Source organism: Daldinia childiae, assembly GCF_008694065.1.
Source record: "Daldinia childiae strain JS-1345 chromosome Unknown Scaffold5, whole genome shotgun sequence".
In the NCBI taxonomy this organism is placed as follows: Eukaryota; Fungi; Ascomycota; class Sordariomycetes; order Xylariales; family Hypoxylaceae; genus Daldinia; species Daldinia childiae.
The window spans coordinates 2423019-2443490 of NW_022984646.1; the positions used below are offsets into that span (position 1 = coordinate 2423019).

The 20472-nt window shown below is 46.6% G+C and overlaps 6 protein-coding genes across 6 annotated transcripts; 4 read left to right on the top strand and 2 right to left on the bottom strand.

The window, feature by feature from the left end:
• Positions 1–1771: 1771 nt before the first annotated feature.
• On the top strand, positions 1772–3204 carry GL218_05806 (6-hydroxytryprostatin B O-methyltransferase; the record flags this gene model as incomplete). Its single annotated transcript, XM_033582497.1, has 3 exons — positions 1772–1993; positions 2082–2600; positions 2656–3204. 3 exons carry the CDS (start codon positions 1772–1774, stop codon positions 3202–3204), a joined length of 1290 nt encoding a protein of 429 aa, XP_033434638.1.
• A 1000-nt stretch (positions 3205–4204) lies between these two features.
• GL218_05807 (putative sulphydryl oxidase protein) lies at positions 4205–6137 on the top strand (the record flags this gene model as incomplete). Its single annotated transcript, XM_033582498.1, has 4 exons — positions 4205–4259; positions 4891–5004; positions 5070–5885; positions 5992–6137. 4 exons carry the CDS (start codon positions 4205–4207, stop codon positions 6135–6137), a joined length of 1131 nt encoding a protein of 376 aa, XP_033434637.1.
• Positions 6138–6815: 678 nt separating this feature from the next.
• GL218_05808 (uncharacterized protein) lies at positions 6816–8594 on the bottom strand (the record flags this gene model as incomplete). Its single annotated transcript, XM_033582499.1, has 3 exons — positions 6816–7946; positions 8021–8470; positions 8541–8594. 3 exons carry the CDS (start codon positions 8592–8594, stop codon positions 6816–6818), a joined length of 1635 nt encoding a protein of 544 aa, XP_033434648.1.
• Positions 8595–9079: 485 nt separating this feature from the next.
• Positions 9080–10230, top strand: GL218_05809 (uncharacterized protein; the record flags this gene model as incomplete). Its single annotated transcript, XM_033582500.1, has 2 exons — positions 9080–9198; positions 9516–10230. 2 exons carry the CDS (start codon positions 9080–9082, stop codon positions 10228–10230), a joined length of 834 nt encoding a protein of 277 aa, XP_033434647.1.
• A 1010-nt stretch (positions 10231–11240) lies between these two features.
• GL218_05810 (Dual specificity protein kinase FUZ7) lies at positions 11241–13570 on the bottom strand (the record flags this gene model as incomplete). The annotated part of the gene is made up of 5 exons (XM_033582501.1): positions 11241–11423; positions 11477–12027; positions 12071–12230; positions 12288–12603; positions 13539–13570. 5 exons carry the CDS (start codon positions 13568–13570, stop codon positions 11241–11243), a joined length of 1242 nt encoding a protein of 413 aa, XP_033434269.1.
• Positions 13571–15973: 2403 nt separating this feature from the next.
• GL218_05811 (Transcription elongation factor SPT6) lies at positions 15974–20301 on the top strand (the record flags this gene model as incomplete). Its single annotated transcript, XM_033582502.1, has 5 exons — positions 15974–16030; positions 16107–16298; positions 16352–19405; positions 19458–19989; positions 20042–20301. 5 exons carry the CDS (start codon positions 15974–15976, stop codon positions 20299–20301), a joined length of 4095 nt encoding a protein of 1364 aa, XP_033434270.1.
• Between the last annotated feature and the right edge of the window lie 171 nt (positions 20302–20472).

The following is a 20472-nucleotide window of genomic DNA, read 5'->3' on the forward strand; positions in this document are numbered from 1 at the left end:
ATTTAAGATCTATATAATACCATATACCTTCATTTTAACCTTCTTGGTGTTATACAACAGACCTAGTCCCAGTCCCGTTCCACACAGAGGAGAGCCGCTCAGGGAAACAAACCGGTTGGACAACTTAACTCTTCACAATATTCAAATAGTTTTAGCCTACAAAGGAATGTGCTACTAAAACTCTTCCCCTAACGTTGTTCGCTAGAACAAACCTCGGGTCATCATAATAGCAGATCGTAAACAACACGAAACAACAGGGTTTAAACCAAGTTTCTATTACTTCCATGTGTATTCTAGGGTGCCGGTAGTCACTTTTCCATGTAAGTAGCGATCTTGCGAAGGATGACATCGCTGGAGGCTACTACGCCGTTCGGGGAATCCTACACGTGGATTTGCGCAAAAATCTGACCTAACGACTTCTTTATATCCTATTATATCACTTTCTATAAGCTGCCTACTAGAGAAAATCCGAAGCTTAAGTCAAACTAATGACAGTTCCTAATTTAGCTATGGATTATCCATGTCTTCACTGATCCGTTTCAGTCACAATAGGCAATAGAAAAAAGGGGTATATGATAGGATATACCACAACATCTAGTGAAAGAATATTTGTTGGCCCCTTCTTCGGGTAGCGCCTCTTAAGTACGCATTTATCCTCACCAACACCATGTCGTCGCTATTCATGCGGCTCACCTCATTGGTCCAGGGCTTTAGATATCCAACGGATTAAGAAATACCCAAGCCTTGGCAACATGTGTTAACTCCAACGTCAGCTTATCGGACCAACTTACATACCTGTTAATGTTGAGACCGCAAGTAAATTATTCTCTTCACTTAAAGGTAACTGTCGACTTATCATGGCTATAGTACATAGGATGGCCCTGGCTGAATTTATTTATGTTGATTCTCAAATAAGATGCTCTATATAAATGTACGCCAAGTATAGGGAAGTGCCATGTTGTTGTCTGCACATTGTAAGAATAGTTCAGAATATTGGCTGATAATTACACCAGAAGAGGAATTAAGAGGGATGATGTTATGGTTGACATGAAAATGATGACATACTAGAAGATCCTAACTAGATTCATTTAGCGTTAGTTAACTTACAATTTTGTAGAGATCCCAGCGTGATGTGGGAGCACAAAAGTGTAAGGTACAAGACTATGACCATAAGTGGGACTAGATCATTAAAACAGATACTCGTCTGGGCTCTTGACCTTGTGTAGATATCTTAATTGTCCAAAGACCTTGGATTGGATATGCTGATGTGGAAATGATACAGTAACATGAAGTGTTCTAACTTGTCTGTTGTATTAAGAGTAAGTATCAGACGGTATGCTTATGTTTACTACTGATAGCCTATGACGACTATAAAAACAATAACCCCTGCACATCAACTCTAAATATAAAGCCCCTTTTCAGCTCCCTCAGAGCTGATTCTCATGAGTAACCACATATCTTGAAATCCTGTGTAATATATTACCCGATGAACAAATACACATTTAAGAACCCCGAGTTACATCATCATTGCGGGTAAGTAATGTGTGTTGGGTTAGGATTACCGGGAGGATGCGATGACTGAGCTTTGGTGAGCAGCGAAGAAGAATTCCCCGAAAATACTGTTGTACAAGCAGGTATGTACGAAATCTATTATATATAAATATAGAGGTTGAAGTGAAGTCATGTTCTATTCAACTTACTGCAGTGCAACCCTATTCACTTTATCTCTTCTACATTACTAGATAGTCCCTAAACAGCCTTCTTGCCCAAAATGTCTTCCTCAAGTTCTCTGTCTGAACTTACACAGCAACTTGTCAGCAAAGTTGAGAAAGTTGAAACCCTTACCCCTGAATCAACTGCCCAAGTTCTATTCCAGTTAGAAGGACAATCCCCAGAGCTCAAGAAAGCCCGCCGGGAGCTGCTCGAAATTACGCAGGAAATCCAGGTGCGAGCTAGAGGGCCCGCGGATCTTCTTGAGCAGTATCAAATTCAGGTACGAACTAAATATGCTTCTTATATCACCAGACCTGACGATATAAAGTTTGATTAAAGTATTTACTAATCATGCTCGCTCAATACAGTATAATGCCTTTTCCTGTCTCCGTTGGCTGCTTCACTTCGAGATCTTTACTCATGTTCCAACGGACTACAAGCCAGTTTCATACACATCCCTCGCCGCTCTTGCATCCGTGCCTCTCCCCCGTCTGCAATCCGTCGCACGGATGGCCATGACAGCGGGCCTATTCACCGAGCTGGATCCCACCCACATAGCGCATAGCCCGCTCTCCTTACGTTTCGCAACAGATGCGCTTCTCCGAGACTGGGCTATTTTCATAACGAAATACGGAGAGCCCGCGACCCAAGCCATGACCGAGGCGACGGAGAAGTGGGGTGACTCGAAAGCTTTGGATGAGACGGCGTGGAATGTATTTGGAGGCACGACAAAACCGTTCTTCGAGTATCTCAAGGACGTCCCGGGTATGGTTGACTTATTCAGCAGATATATGCAAAGTCAGGGGTTGAGCGAGGGGATGCGACTGGAACATGTTCTTGACGGGTTTGACTGGGCTACGTTAGATGCCAAGGCACACATCATCGATGTAAGTCCATTTATAATACGAAATCGGGTATCTCTAATGGTAATTCTACTCATAGGTTGGCGGATCAAACGGATTCGTATCCGTGGCTCTCGCAAAGTCCTATCCCGGATTCAAATTCACAGTCCAGGACCTCCCTGAGGCCGTTGAAGCATTATCTTCAACACTATCAGGACTCCCTGATACGATTACTTCCCGCATCCAGTTTAAAGCACATAGTTTCTTCGACCCTCAGCCTCCGCATCAGCCCGGTTCGTCTTCACCCGATGTGTACCTCCTACGAAAGATTCTACACGACTGGCCTGCAGCCCGCGCTCGCGAGATCCTCTGTCAACTAGCGATAGCTTTACGAGACGGAAAGAAGCTTAGCGCACGGATTATCATTATGGATATTATCCTACCTGCTCCCGGCACGATTGAGCGGACTCAGGAGGCTATGCTGCGCGTGCGAGATCTTTCCATGGCGCAAGCTTTCAACAGCCAAGAGAGAAATCTAACAGACTGGAAGGAGCTGTTCGAAAGCGCAGAACCGAAACTGCAATTAGTGAACTGGAAGCAGCCTCCGGGGAGTGCAATGGCTGTGATGGAAGTGGGCTTGGCTGAGTAGTATGGATTACTAAAATACCCCTAAAGCCTTGAAGTACATAGAGTAGGTAGGCTATATGTTTAAGAGTAAATGTGGATTTTATATTTTGTATGAGTTTGTCATCTAAGATCTTCTCCACTAACAATCGTCTATGAGATTATCAGATCGTACCTAAGCAAAGAAGATGGAAAAAAGATTGAAAAATAAGGGTTTGTTCGAAAGACAGAAATATAACTTTGAATTAGGAAATGAAATGAAACTATTGTGCAATCCGATCCTATTATTCGCGAAGCTTTTACCTGCCTTCTCGGGCACGTTTGGAAGTGAAAAGGAATCACTTGTTGACCGAGAAGAGCCTAAGACCGGTCTAGTACGTATTATATTTAGACCTGCGGCGTAGCGCGATGCGATTTTCCGGGGTTCCAACTATTGAAATTTATATGCACTCTCCCGTACACCGAGTATCTGAAATTAAATAGTGTTCGTGTGTGAAAAGTAGGACTCGATAATACTGTTAGTGATAGGCGTCAGTTGATCGATAGTTCCGTGTGTTCCGGTCACCGGCATTTAAAAAGGTCTTGGACGGGCAGTGATACAAACAGCTGAAATACATATTAAGATGGTTCAGTTGTGAGTTGTGCACGTTCCTTTTTATTGGTGGATTAAGTAAAAAGGTACCTTAGGTACTTGAAGAATGCACCTAGCGCTACCTAAGACGGCTAGGTCCGCATAGCGCATCCAGTTTATTTACGCCTTTTAACCTTAAATAAATCTTAAATCTTGGCAATTATTATTGTAGGTAAATATTGTACTTGATCTCTTTACCAAAGCAAAACATCACCAATAGTCGTGACGATCCTCACTCAAATATTATTAGAACTCGTCATCTCAGCACAATATGTAACAAACATATAAACATGTAATTTTGGCTTGGTATGGCGCAAAGCAAAATGTGACTACCCGTCTTTTCATCACATCTCAAAATACGTACGTATCGACAAGATTTCTCGTTCTCGTGTTGATGAGGTTTTCCACACGTCAAATGGCAATGGTTCTGTCTCTTTCCTGTCTAGAGCGTGCGTGCCTCACCTTGTATGCCTCGTATGTAGTATTCAAAGTGGAATGGATACTAACGTAACCTTATGATGCTTAGATCGGCGTAATGCAGCGTAGCATAAAATAAAATAGCTGGAGTTAATTTGGGGCGATTGATGCACTTTCGATGCCGGGCTGAATGAAGTCTGGGCTTAACTTAACCATGGACTGGACTTACCTATGTATTCGTCGTTACGGAAAACGCGAAATGTCGTGATCCGCCAAGTGACCTAAACTTGCCCTGTCTTACCATTTATAGGAATATACGGTAGGGATCATCTGCCAGGGGGCACGTTCAACTTGTTTTTGTCTACCCGCCTATACATATTTATACGAAAAAGGTTCTATTAGTTGCCTATAAAAGCCGGGCATTCCCATTGCCTTCCTCCTTCGCTTTGGTAGAGAAGAAGAGGTTATTCCTATTAGTTTCTTACGGTTCGGTAGGCTAGGTTTTAAGGAGTTCAAGGCGTCAACTATTAGCGATATCAAGCAACCATGAAGAATATATTTGCTTTAAGCGCTCTGCCGCTGCTCTCGCTTGCTGGAGCTACGTCTCTTAAGCCTCGCGATGGCCCGATTTACGATGCTATTATAATCGGGGTGGTCCATCAGGTCTAAGTGCTTTGAGCGGTCTCGCTCGAGTACGCAGGAATGTCCTGTTGATCGACTCGGGAGAGTATCGCAATGGACCAACGAGACACATGCACGACGTCATCGGCTTCGACGGTAAGTTACAGTCGCATGACCAGTGATAACCTCGTTAGTTTCTCGTAAGACTGACATCGGAATAGGAGTCACACCAGCGTACTACCGCTGGGCCGCTCGCCAGCAGATCTCTAAATACGAAACTGTATCGGCGGTCAACGGCACAGTCACCAACATCGAGCCGCTGAACAACAACACAGAGTTCAGCGTCGCAACGACTTTCCTCAACGGCACCGACGGCACCGTGAGCGCCAAGAAAATCATCCTCGCGACTGGCCTTCACGACCTCATACCCGATACCCCGGGCCTGCTGGAGAACTGGGGCAAGGGCATCTTCTGGTGCCCGTGGTGCGACGGACACGAGCACGCAGACCAGTCCCTCGGCCTCCTAGGCCCGCTAGAGGACGCCCCGGGTTTAGTACGCGAGATCTCGACGCTGAACTCGGACATCATCGCCTTCGTGAACGGCACCGACACACCAGAAGCGCGCGCCGCCACCGAGAAGAGCTTCCCGAACTGGGAGAAGTACCTACAGATCCACAACGTAACGGTCGAGAACCGGACCATCGCGCGCATCAACCGCCTCCGCGACGGCGGCGATCCGCCCGCGGACCCCAGTCTGCCGACAGCCCCCGAGTACGACTTATTCAGCGTCGACTTCACGGAAGGCGAATCCGTCGAGCGAGCCGCCTTCTTCACCAGCTTCCCCGACGAGCAGCGCTCCGACGTCGGCGAGAAGCTCGGCGTCACGCTGTACGGCGGCCGTCTCTCCGCCGACAACGCCAAGGGTCTGGCGACGAATATCCCCGGCGTATACGCCATCGGCGACGCCAACTCGGACAACGTGACGAACGTGCCGCACGCGCTTTTCACGGGAAAGCGAACTGCTGTCTACCTACATGGTAAGTTTTTTTTTCCCCTCCACCCTTAATATTCCCGTTTATCCTATCCTCGCTCGGAGCTTGTAATGAATGTACTGTCGTCGGTATGCTAACAACAAGGCAACAGTGCAACTTGCCCGCGAGGAGGCCGACAAGGAACTAGCAGGGAACGGAACCGCGGTGGCTCGCCGCGAGGAAGAGCTCAACCTGCGGTCCGTCTGGGAACAGATGAACCCCCGAGATCTCCTTTACGCTGGAGAATTCGACCAGTAATTACCTACCTACCTACCTAATGTTGTAATGCCATTTAGAGTGCGTGTATCTGTAATCTATCGTGGGAAGAGAAAAAGGAAGTATACGGAGTGAGAATTATGTATAAGAGGATATGATACCATTGTATAGAATATATGATAATACCTTATAATCTTGATCTCTGTTGAAAAGATTTTATGGATCAACACTTAAAAGCGTCTATCCCCTTGGCTGGCATAAGACAGCAACTCCATAACTTTCAGTATTAGTACATAAGGCTTAACGTCATTCATTAACATAATAGGAAAAGGCCTTATGATTAGTCTCTAAAACCGCAACCCACAAATATTATTGGTCGATTCAGTACCGCACGAGCGTTTCTTTCTTTTCTAGCCAATCCGTATGTATTGATACTGAAAATTATGGAGTTGCTGTCTTATGCCAGCCAAGGGGATAATAGGGGCTTAATTCTTTCTACGTTGCACTTGTTAAGCATCTTAAAATAAATTGCTCTGTAGACCTCAAGCCTATAATCAAGCATACTCTTCATTGCTTATAGCTACGAGATCGTTAGCCTCGCCTTTGGTCATACAGCGTATCTCGCATTCATATTGCGTTCCCTTCACCTTTCACCCTTCACCCTTCATACGTAGTCCCTCTCCATACAGCAAGTCCTAATCCCTAAACCAAACCCTCCACTCAAACCTCAAAAACCTCACCAGCACCATATCCCCCACTACCTCTTCTAGAATCCACAAGATCCAGCCTCCACCCCTCCCAATTCTTCAACCCACGCTTAAGTTCTCGCACTCGCTCAAGCCTCCTCTTGGCATCTTCCTGCTGCGCCTTTAAGAATGCCTCCTCGTCGAACTCCATGTCGGCGTCGTCATCTAGGAACCCCTCGTTATCGGCTTTTTCGTCGGCCGGAGTACCACCCGTTAAAGCATTGATACCGCTCGCGAAGAAATCACCAATGCCCCTGTTCCCGGCCTTGCGCGCCGCACCCGCCCCACCTAAGTCGATGTTCGTGAAGCCCCCGCCGCTGGGACTTAATAGGGCGGGGTCGTCGGGGCCGTGCTCCATTTCTTTGCGTCGCTGGTGCCAGATTCCGCGGCGCAGGTCGTAGACTTCGCTCTCGAGGTCGCGGATCTTCTTCTCCATGCGCTGGCGTTCCTCGTCTTCTAGCTCATCGACTCCGTCATCATCACCACCACCTTCCGCAGCGTCCTTCTTGCGTAGACGCGCATTCTCGGACTCTAGCTTCTCGATCTTGGACTTAGCATCTTGCGCCTCCTTCTCCGCGCGTTCCTTGTCTTTGCGTAAGGCCTGCGACCGGCTGTCGTTTTCTTTGTGTAAGGTGCCTAGAGCTGTGACCTTCTTTTCTAGCGCATCTACCTTCTTCTCAAGCTCTGCTTTTTCTCCCTTCAAATCTTCGACTTCATGCTCGAGAGTACGCAGTTTTGTCTCTGCACTCGTACGCTCGCTGCCTTCCTTTACGACGCGCTCAGTTGTGCGTTCTAGATTCCGTTTGAGGTCGGCGAGCTCACGCTGCGCCTTCATAGCAGCCTGCTCGGAACGTGCTAGCTTCTCTTCCAGAGCTGTGATTTGTTCGCGGTCGGTACCACCCGCGGAAGCTTGTCGTTCAGCTTGGGCGCGTAGGCGAGAGATCTCTAGCTCCATGGTTTCTATGGTGGAGGATTTTGAGGCAAGCTGGGCTTGTAGTTCCGCCGGGGGAGAGGACATGGAAATAGAAGGCGACGAGCCATGACGCTTCGAAGCGGCAGATTGGAGCTGCGAGTTCTGACGTTGGAGGGCGGCGATCTCTGATTTCTACAAGTATAATAAGTTAGCTTGCGATATAAACAATATAGACGAGATGAATGAATATAAGAATATTTCCGTACCAGCTTCTCGACTTGGCTATCCGAACCATCGCGATCGGCTTCCCGCAGATCAGCGAGCTCTTCTTCGGCTTTCTGCCATCGCTTTTCCGCGTCGCCGGCCTCTTTTGCGAGCCTCTTGTTTTCTTTCTCTAAGTCATCTATGCGCGCTACTTGCTTTCGGTATATATCAGGCGCCGTCTCGCCTTCGGGACTCAATGGAAATCCGGTAGGTGATACCGTGCCTTGGCGGAATGACGAAGATCGAAGTTTGGACTGGTGAGATAACGAGGTTGCGCTGGGTGTCGTAGGAGAACCAAGTGGCTCTGCAGGTGCATCTTCAACAGCAGGCCCATCTACGAGAGTTGTTTCGGACTTCGATTCGGTAGTAGTATGTTCTTCTTTATCCTTTTCTTTGTCTTGTTGTTTTGAAGCCCCTCCTTTCTTAGCCATCTGCTTCTTCCTCTGTTCGAGCTGTAGAACTTTGGTTTTAGTATCTAATTGGCTATCAAGTGAGGCTCTCGTGTACAGTATCAACTCATACCTTCTTCTTTGCCGCAGCAAGCTTCTCGGCCTTGGCTTTCTCCTCGTCAGCCATTTTGTCCTGACTTTAAGTATGTCTGTCCTAGGTAATTCTAAGTTGTTCAAGATTCGGTGATGCGCGTTCTATAAATCAACCTGTTATAATATGTGTATAGTAAGAATTACGGGTTGAGCGACTATTCACGGTTGAATGTTTGACGGAGGTACGGCTTAACGGGCTTAGGTGTCCAGAAGACGGTTAACCGCCCTGGACTCGAGCTCGTTTACGTTTGCGATGGCGCTAATAGACCGTGCTGCACGAGCCACACAGGTATGTACATACAGCTAAAACGGTGTACATGCTGCCAAGTACCGTTTATACGTCAGAAGGAAATGCCGTAACTAACCTAAATAAACATAAACTAGCAATTACCTTAAATACTATGACATTTATATATAGATAGAATACTTATCCTTAACAACTTCCAATTGGATTTTATATCTATTTGGAACAATATATAACAATAATTTTCCATGTATAAGAGGTTATGCTTCAGCACGATGACCCAATATCTGCCACGTTCGAGACGGTTTGCTCCTCTTACGGAGCTTGTAGCTGGCCAGCATCATGACTTGCCCAAGTTACACGGAGTGATATTCGATGTTGACGGGACTCTCTGGTGAGTGATCAATATGAATAAACTTAGCACATACTATACACATTTGTAAAATGAAAGTCAGGAGAAAGTACATCTCAACCATATCCATGGAGCTAGCAGTGAGAACATCCAGACTCATGATCCTTACATTTTCACATAAGAAAATCTACTATTATGAAACCCTCATGACTATTAAGTCTCAAGAAGCAGAATTCTTAAACATATAAGTCGATATATAAGCCTATGACCTTGATTGGGCCAACAAGAAGAATATCTCACAACACATACACACCCATCCCACAACCCCTATAAACGAGATCCCACTAACAACCCTCCAGCCTCCCCCAAAACCACATGTTCTCCGAAATGCGCGCCGCCCTGCAAATCCCCAAGCACATCGACATCCTCGAGCACATATACTCGCTCCCCACAACCTCCCAGCAAGAAACCGCCATGGAATCCATCCGCGCCATCGAGCGGCAGTCCATGACGGCCCAAGTCGCGCAGCCGGGACTAGCCGAGCTAATGGCGTACCTGGACTCGCGGAACATCCGCAAGGGGATCTGCACGCGCAACTTCGAGACGCCCGTCTCGCATCTGCTCAGCAAATTTCTGGCCGGCCATGTCTTCCACCCGGTCGTCACGCGCGACTTCCGCCCGCCGAAGCCGGATCCCGCGGGCCTGCTGTATATAGCGCGGAGCTGGGGGCTCGTGCGGGCTGTGGAGGGGCCGGGGGATGAGGGTAAGGTGAGGGCGGTGCTGGAGGAGGAGAGTGCTGGTAGTAGTGCGCGGGAGAAGGAGGGTGCGGTGGGGCGTGACGGTGGGGAGTTGAGTGAGGTGGGTGATGCGTCGGGATTGATCATGGTGGGCGACTCCATCGATGATATGACGGCTGGGCGACGTGCCGGTGCTGCTACGGTGTTGCTTGTTAATGATGTGAATAGCCATCTGGCTGACCATGAACACACTGACCTAGTGATTGAACGGCTGGACGACTTGGTTCAAGTGCTAGACTACGGCTTTGTGGGCAGGGAAATACATCAGGACCCCTAGCTTGGGGTTTATAAACGACGGTGTGAATAGCCTCAAATGTCACAAGATGATCTTACCACAGTGTCCGAATATAGGCTATTTATAGAATATCATGGATGTATGAACGCGACTCATTGGGCGACAAACTTCCCTTTAGCTATTACCTTAACTTGCTACTTACCATCGTGTGAGATAATTCTGAAAATAAAATATAAATATGATTCATAATTCGGTATCAAATATGTTGGCTAAATGTTATCAATCACGCATAATTCAAAGGTCAAAACTACCATGATATCTTGTCGCATTTGTACTAATGGCCACACACTTCACTCAACAGAATCGTTAACTACACCAAGTAGTTGACGATTTATAGCTTCCCCCTTCGAGATCGTTTCTTTTCGCTTTCGTATACCTCTCCCTAAAATGTCCGAGATAGTCTCTTTCGCTAAGGGGCATGCCGGGAGGCGTACCCGAGATGTAATGTTTTTGTGTATGAGGGGTTGTTGATGTCAATACACAGTTATGCTGGGCGAATACGGACGCTTGACGGCTATGTTGCTCCGCACTCCGAAGCCGAACCATAGATGGCCTACATAGCATGACAAAGCGGTTATAATGGTAGATATGATACCACTGATTTTATCGTGATGAATACCCGGCACTTCCATAGCTCCCGTTCGACGGAGGAATGAATGTTGCTTGCCGTCTATTCTCTTTCCGTAGTTCATCCGGAGTCTCTTTCCTTGGGGGAGGGGGTGGCAACGGCCCACCAGGTGGTGCAGGTCTAACTGGTAGTGTGAATGATGTTCCCATACTAGCACTGGCCGGCTGCGAGAGATCTGCAGTTGTAATCTTAGGTATTGACCCGGACGTTGCGGCTCGTTGCCCCAATCCTGGATGCACAGCGGAACCGGAAGACCGCCCAAGGCTTCCCACGCCGTTTCTTGTAGGTGATCGGTTCTGCGAGTGGCCGTGATCTCTCGGCGAAGCAATGGCGCCCACGATGGGGATCTCGCCGGAAGTTGGTGTTAAGCGGCATTGCCGTCATTTTGGAAGGTAGGGGACTCGCTTGATCGTAAGAGGTCCCGAGTAGCTGGCGAAAGTTGAGGAACCAAATGCGATTTACGGTTGTCTTTCTCCATAAGTCCGACAGCCCATGCTCTCAAATCCACCGGTGTCCGCTTAGCTGCTTGAACAAATGGATCTCGGTCCTATATAAGATTAGTATAGACATTCGATATACTTTGTTTCGAGTGTTGCTTACCCATAACTCCTGAGGTGTCGGCCGCTCATCTGGTATTTTTGACAAGCATTTTTGAACCATATCTTCTAATATTGACGGGAATGCGTCGCTTTTTGGAAGTTTTGGGGCGGGCTCGTGAACAATTTGTTGGAGGAGATCCAAGATACCGGCCGGCGCCCCATCGTCATCTGATAGTTGTTCACTCGCAAATGGGAATTTGCCAATAGCTAACTCCATTATACTCAGACCAAAACTCCATACGTCCGACTTGACCGTGTACTTCTCGCCCTGGATTCGCTCCGGGGCCATGTAAGTCGAAGTACCCACGAATGTATCGGCGATAGAGTTGACTAGTTCTCCTGATACACCAAAATCGCAGAGCTTGATGTGACCCCGAGAATTCACGAGGATGTTAGAGGGCTTAATGTCTCGATGCATGATGTGTAGTTTCGAGTATAGATAGGTTAAACCACCCAGAGTCGCCTCTGCAATTTTACCAAGCACGTCTACACACGAATCGGTCCAAAATGGCGCGAGACTCTGTCGAGAGATCTGTAGACGCCCGGTTAGGTCTATGTAACACTTTCGGACTCTTTTTATATGTATCCCACTTACCCAACATCCATATATTCCATACACATAATGAGACATCGTTATGTTCGTTTAGGAAAGCGCCGTAGAAAGTCACGATGTAATCGGAGTGGCAACCGTGCATGATTTGTAGCTCGCGCACAATTCGCTTCCTGAGTTCTTTTTTAGCTTCGACATGAATTACCTAACGTCGGCCATGATTAGTATCCGCATTCCGGATTATATTAATGAAGATGTTTACCTTTCGAGCCATTGTAGTTCCAGTAGGTAAATGCTTCACTTTACTGACGGTACCTCCATTTCCCGAACCAAGCTCTTTCACAATCTCGATATCCTCTTGTCGAAGGTCCAGATTAAACTCAATTCCAATCTCGAGCTGTGCTTCTTGGCCTACCTCATCGGCTCTCGATCCGCCAAAGCCCCAACCGGACTGATTGTCATTGTTCGATGCCGCAGGTTGCTTCGGGGGGCGGGGGTTAATGCTAAGCCTTTGACGTTCTTGCGCTTCATAGAGCGCGGGGCAAATGCGTCGGTCATGATGTATAAACCCGAGGGTACTTGGTGATGTTTAAGATTCGAGAAGCGGGAACTTGCACGTTATGCAAGACCGATTAAGAAGATTATTTCGAACCGGCGCGGATCGCAAATGGCTAAGCAATTTGCATGTCCACCGGCAAACGCCCGGGTATTGGATTTATTTCGAACTAATACGCGGCGTCTATGTGTAGCGCGTATATTTCTGCCCCTCACACGGACCCCGAAAATATCGAAGTTGGAAATTGGATTAAGATCTGACGGAGAAACTCTCGTATTTTTCTTTTTTTCAGGAGTAGCGACGGTGTCAGTTGTACAACCCTGTCTGCACTGTTGTGCAATGCACCGATAAAGGGTCCTAGGGTACGTAGCAGCTTGAAGACTGACAATAAGTATTTCGAGTCAGCAAATTAAATGGTTAGGCGTTGTGGAAGGGGAAGTGTGCAGGAAGATGCAGCTGCGTAGGGGGAAGTACGAAGACGCATGTAAGAGAGGTAGTAATAGCGGTGCAGCGGTGCAGCGGTAGTAGTGGTATTAGTGGTAGTATTATAGTGTTATCAAGTACATGTAGGTAAGTGGTGCCCGGGCTAGGATAACAGGATACCTAAAGTACTAAGTTCTAGTGGGACCCGGCCGATTTTACCGATCCTACCGACCAAAAAGAATTAAGTGCTAGGTATTCGAAGTACCTACTTAGTACCTTGTATTGTATGTAGTAGTAGTAGTAGTAGGTAGATCTAATAATACATATACCAACTAAGGTAAGGTGATGTCGGCGTATGGTAGAACTTGTTTAGTCTTTTGTTGGGCATCGAGAAGGGGGATATCCAAAAATTGGATGGTAGATATTGTGAAGAGCGAAATCCACTCAGATAAAGTACAGCTGGTGGCAATTTTAACAGGCCATGATAATGTAATTGCTAAGAACAAACCTATCAACTCAAGTTGTATAACTAACAGGTAGTTATAATTCTTGAGTTTTCGGTACATGCATGTAGGTTATGTGTCAAAGTGGAATCATGATGAGTGGAATTGATATGTCGGTGTATGTGGATAAGAGGGAGCCCAATATGACGGATATTTCTTGATATCATACAGAAAAACAAAGAAACGAGGATACTTACTTCGTTTAGATGAATCGAAAATTGTAAGCTGTAAAAATTTGTCTTGTATGCTATGGCCCTAATAGACAACAATGAGAAGAGATTAACTATATCTAACACAGGTTTAGTTGTTAGTTGCAGTTGAACTAGGTTTGCATACAGAAAAATCAATAAAATTCCATATGCAGTTGAGACTTACCAAAAAACGAAGCTGATTGGTCTTTAGCTATAACCGCATATAGGAGAAAAGCTGCAGGTAATATTGAAAACCGTCCTATGTAGGCGATCACCAGAGAAGACAAGAGTAGGAATCAAGCTAGATAAGTGTCTTGAGTGGATGGACTTTAGAAGCATTATGTGTTTGTGTTTAGCACAAAGGGGTAATAAGAGCACACCACAACGGATCAATCATGTTATGTAGGGGATTTTGATATTTGAAACCACATCGTCATGCTTGGTTCAAAGCGTCTACAGATGTAATATAAGTGGAAGACTTCGAGAGGGATAGTGGTTCTTATTGAAGTTGATTATGGTTAGAGGCGTTTATTTCCACTAATAAAGGGTCTTGTGTAGATACTACTTACATAGTTAGCTATGAATTAGTACAAGAAGTAAGTATTAAATACCTAGAATAAGGGGTTAGCGGGGACCGCGGGGCTCGACCTCGCTCATGTAAGGATGTATGTACCCAACAATACCTGATGGCATCATGTACGACCAGACCACCACCTGCAGTGAGCGGCCACATGCATCTTATTCTACCCACATTATATATAAAGGTGCCTAATCTACATACATAAAATGCCATAAGTAGCCATAAGTAGCATTGATAATGGATTTATTTAACAAAATGGGAATCATCTTATGGAGTGCGTTACTAAAATCGATAGCTCAAGTTACGGATATAATATAATATATTCGTTAGGTAGGTATTTTAGAGCAGCTCTAGTCAGCCGTAAAGCCTGACCTACTGCCTAATGTAGCCTAAACCTTACACCCAAAAGACTCTTGCCACCCCCTTTTTCCTTTAGTATAACATAGGTAGGTAGGGTAGGTATCTTCACATACCTCACCTACACTACATATCATGCTATGATCAAAATATATTCACCTAAAAAAGTCCCCCTCCATTCGTATCCTTCTCATCTACTCCATACACAAGATTTTGGGGGCTGATGCATCCTCCTAGTCTGGCACATGTCCATCTACCCCTGACAGCTCCAGATTCGGCTATGGCCCCTACTCGTTAGGTGTCACGGTCTTGACCATTTTGGTGCATCATATCGAATGACAGCTGTGATTGGACAGCCGGCCCTCAATCGATACCATAGTCTCTTGGCTTTATCAGTCAGAGCCATAAATTACATATCTGTAGAATATCTCGATCTAAAAGCGCCTAGCTATTTATTTTTGCAGCACCTATGTTTTATATACAGATTTCTTGTGTCTCAAGACATCGTATAGAGAGCAAGTGACGTGAGCTCAATTTTAATAAGTGAGGATGTCGGCTTGGTAGTCTTAAGCAACCTCTTTTACGCACTTGTGCACTATATCATACCTAGGACCTAGGTAGCATAGGTTTATAGTTAAATCCATTTTGCTATGATGTATGCTTTAAATAAAGCACCTCAATGTCATAAGCCTCAAGGGCAGCCTATTCTAGATGCCCTTCTAGAAGAGCATCTCTCATCGAGGCTATCATTATATGTAGGGTACTTAGGTACTTATGCATACCTTTGTACCTATGTACATGCAGATATGGAAGTTAGGTCTTATCGATAAAGCACAAGCCTCATTAATATTTACTCACGTGATTCGTGTGGCTTATCATGTCTCCACCTAAAAGTTTGACCAATCCGATGCTCAGGCACTTTGTCCAATCGCGAGGCTAGCGGTCGACGCGATCTAAATTTCTAGCTTCCCAAGGCTTAAGAGTTTAACTTGAGCTCGGTCACCCTAATAATTACGTCCTTTACGTCCTTCTTACCTTCCCATAAATCTGTACACTTCGGGTTGGAATTAGTAGCGCGATTCTTTTTGGTTCTGAGTTGCCTACAATTCCAATCCATCAACTTTATTTAGTACAAACTATTTCCTACCCTTTCAAACCATAGAACCGCGCTTACCTCCTTTCCACCGCCTACCGCCTACCGCGGACCCGTCAATATGAGTAATTCAATGAGAGACTTGATTTCGGCGCGAGGCCGAACTCGATGACGAAGAAGATGATGAATCCTTTGACGAAGAGACCGGCGAGACTCAACAAAGATCACGAAATCGAGGCCAGGAAATGGATGATTCGAGCGAAGAGGATGAAGATGATGATGACGAAGAGGAAGCACGAAAGGTAATCTACAATCTTGATCCAGTCTACTGCTAGAACAGTAGCTGTTAGTTACAGATAGCTAACTACGTTTTAACAGATCCGTGAGGGCTTCATTGTCGACGAGGATGAAGATGAAGATGAAGACATGGTCGAAGATGAGGACGAACGGCGCAAACGAAGAAAGCGCAAGCGCCGACAGGAGCGTGAAGAGGAAGCTCAATTAGACGAAGAGGATCTTGATCTAATCGGCGAGAACATTCCCGAATGGGAACGTAAGCAGCCTTCACAGGTATGATACACTACATAAAGATACAGCTGTCTTATTCTAACCTATACAAACAGGGTAAATTTAAGAGACTCAAGCGTGGCCACCGTGATGATGATACCCGTGGAAATGAGCGACGCGGCCTCGACGATATGTTCTCCGATGAAGACGATGAGGTTGTCGATGAGCATCCATACGCGCGACCCAGTCATCGCGCCACCGCGGGCGAGTTTGATGATTTTATTGAGGAGGATTTCCCTGAAGATGAGGACGAACGCATGCGCCAGATGGAGGATATGGAAGTTGCTCGTCCGCGAGATAAAGGCATAGCGGGACGAATCGTCGACCGGGCTGGACTGGATAAAGACGCTCTTGAGGACATGGAAGCTATCTTCGGAAACGGAGAGGACTACCAATGGGCCTTAGACGAAGAAGAGGAAGAAGAGGAGCGTCAGAGAGAAGAGCAGACTCTTGAACTGAAGGATGTGTTTGAGCCCTCGCAATTGGCGGAGAAGCTTCTGACCGACGAAGATAACGCCATTCGTTTTACAGACGAACCCGAACGATTTCAGCTCGACCGCAAACCCTTCAAGCATCTCAATATTCAGGGTGAACAGTTCAAGGACGAAATTCAGTGGATAGCCGATCTGATGTGGCCAAAAAAGCAACTGTCTAGCGACTTGCATAGTCCTTTTCAGAAGGCCGTCGGTAAAGTGCTTGAATATTTCGTTCTTGAGGATCTTGAGGTGCCCTACGTTTTTCAACATCGCAAAGACTACCTCATCCATGCTCGGAAAACTCGAAATCCCGACCATCGTGATGACCCCGAAGCGCCAGAGTACATTGTTAACGCTGAGAAGCTTCTTACGCAAGACGACCTCTGGCGTATACTTGAATTGGATATCAAGTACCGATCCCTTTACGAGAAGCGCGGCGTCCTTGAAAAGACCTGTGATAATCTACGAGAAGTCACGCAGGTGAACGACGATATGATCCCAGAAATGCTAAGTCAAGCTGTGACGATGGAAGAGCTTCAAGACCTACAGGATTATATTAACTTCCAATACGCCTCGCAACTAAAGGACATCGCTGCCATGAACGGTGTGGTTAAGGGGACTAAACGTCCTGGCGCAAAGTCATCCGTTTTCGAACGCGTCCGCAAAAGTAATGCCTACAAGTTTGTCAAGGCTTACGGCATCTCTCCTGACAGGCTAGCACAGAACGCTCTCCGTGAAGGTAAGAAAATAATCGCAGACGACGAGCAAAACTTGCCAATCGATCTCGCGGATCGCCTCACGGATAGCGATTTCCCTACCGGTGACCAAGTTCTCTACCAGGCAAGGCACATGTATGCCGAGGAGCTATTCATGAGCCCGAGGATGCGAAAACATTTCAGACAGAATTTTTACATGATGGGTGAGATCAGCTGCTTTCGAACGGAAAAGGGACTTCGAAGGATTGATGAGTCTCATCCTTATTACGAGATAAAGTACCTTATCAACCAGACAATTAGTGACCTCGCACGTCGACCAGAACTCTTCTTAAAGATGATGAAGGCAGAAGAGGAAGGGTTGATTGAGGTCAGACTCCGACTCCAGAACGAGAAAGAGTTCCGGCGCCAGCTGCAGGCGGAATTTGTTTCAGATAACTACAGCGAACTTGCAGATGCTTGGAACGAGGAACGTAAAAAGGTCCTCGATATTGCATTCACTAAGCTTGAGAGGGTAATAGCCAAGGGAGTCAAGGACTCGTTGCGAACAGCATGCCAGGAAGAGCTCCTTAAGCTGTGCCGCGAGGAATACTCTAAGCGACTTGATCAAGCTCCCTACAAGCCAAAGGGCATGGTATTGGGTACTACCCCGCGTGTCCTCGCCTTGTCAAACGGCATGGGCGATCCAGCTCGAGACCCTGTTTTCTGGGTCTGGGTTGAAGAAGATGGACGGGTCATTGAGCACGGCAAATTTGGAAACCTTGCTCGCGACGAATCGCAGCGCGAAGCCTTCGTCGAACTAGTTGAACGTAGAAAACCAGACGTAATTGGCGTTAGTGGTTTCTCGACCGATACCCATCGATTAGTTCGTGATGTGGAAAGTCTAGTAAACGAGAAAAATCTTACAGGACCCGAATTCCCAGATCCGGATTCCGACGACTACCGCAGCGAGTTATTAGAGGTCGTAGTTGTTAACGATGAAGTCGCAAGGCTCTACAAAGATAGCCCTCGGGCACAGGCTGATCACCCGACATTGACATCTAACACGCGGTACTGTGTCGCTCTAGCCAGATATCTTCAAAATCCTATGAAGGAGTATGCAGCCCTCGGAAAGGATATTACCTCTCTGTTATTCAATCCTTGCCAACATCTACTTCCACCAGAGAAGTTACTGAAACATCTTGAGACGTCGATGGTGGACATGGTAAATCTTTGTGGTGTTGATGTTAACGAGGCTGTTGGTGATGCATATACAGCCAACCTACTTCCGTACATCGCAGGTCTAGGTCCCCGCAAGGCCACAAGTGTCATCAAAGCTATCAACACTAACGGTGGTGTTGTAAACTCAAGGGACGAACTTGTTGGCGACCCGGATAACAACAAGCTCCCAGTGGTTGGCCCTCGAGTCTGGAATAACTGCGCTAGTTTCCTTTATATCGAATATGATGCTACGAATCCCTCATCAGAGCCGCTAGATAACACACGTGTTCATCCTGAAGATTACGAACTCGGTCGCAAAATGGCAGCAGACGCCCTCGAGTTGGATGAAGAGGATGTGAAAGCCGAGACTGACGAAAACGGCGCCGGCGCGATAGTCCGCAAGCTTTTCCGAGAGGACGAGCAGGAGAAGGTTAACGAGCTTATTTTGGAAGAATATGCCGAACAGCTAGAGAAGAACTATAACCAACGGAAACGGGCCACTCTAGAAACCATCAGGGCAGAATTACAGGCACCATACGAAGAACTCCGTCGGAATTTTAGCCCGCTGACTCCCGACCAAGTATTCGTCATGTTCACGGGCGAAACCAAGGAGTCACTGGCAGAAGGCATGATCATCTCGGTTAATTTACGGGTGGTCAAGGACGATTTCGCTATTGCCAAGCTCGATTGCGGTATTGAAGGCCGAATTGAATCCCACGAGGTTCAGTCACAGAAGTAATGTATCGATTAGGGATGTTATCCACGTCAATCAGACTGTTCAAGCCAAGATTGTGGATCTCAACCGTAAAGAATTCCTTGCGAAGCTCACCTTGCGTGAAGACGCACTTCGGCGACCTTACAAGAAACATAACGACCACGATCGTGGTACTTGGGATTTTAGATTGGAAGACGACGATAAGGATGCACTACGAGAGAAGGATAAGACAACGGGTCGCACGCAGCGAGTGATCAAGCATCCGTTGTTCAAGCCGTTCAACTCTACACAGGCAGAAGAGTTTCTGGGTTCTCAGTCGTCGGGCGACGTAGTTATCCGACCATCTTCAAAGGGTAACGATCATCTCACGGTCACCTGGAAGGTCGCAGATGGAGTCTATCAGCACATCGATGTCCTTGAACTACAGAAAGAGACCGAGTTCTCAGTTGGGAAGACGCTTCGTATTGGCGGTAAATATACGTATACGGATCTTGACGAACTGATCGTGGACCATGTCAAAGCAATGGCAAAGAAAGTCGACGAAATGATGGGCCACGAGAAGTTCAAGAAGGGTAGCGTCGCAGATGCCGGTAAGTTTCCTCGATACTTTCCTATAATTGAATTATACTAATTCCAACATAGAAAAATGGTTGACATCATACTCGGATGCTAATCCGAACCGCTCGATCTACTTATTCTGCATCAATCCCAAACGTGCTGGATATTTCTATTTATGCTTTAAGGCAAGCAAGACTTCGCGAATCAATATGTGGGACGTAAAAGTTGTACCCCACGCGTTTGAGATGATGGGATCTCAATATCCGCACATGCTTGCTCTCTGCAACGGCTTCAAGCTTAGATTCAACAGTGAGATCAGCAGACTGCAGCAGATGAGAAGATGAAGGAACTGTTAATAGGTACTTTACTATTCATCTGCATGTATCACTAGGGCGTTGGTTTGGCAGATTAGCTACGTTTTACTGACAAGGATAATGGCAGCCGCATAGAACTCCGGATAGGCTGATGGAGTCGGAGTATTTAAACTGCAAAACACCCTACGACATTCGTATCTT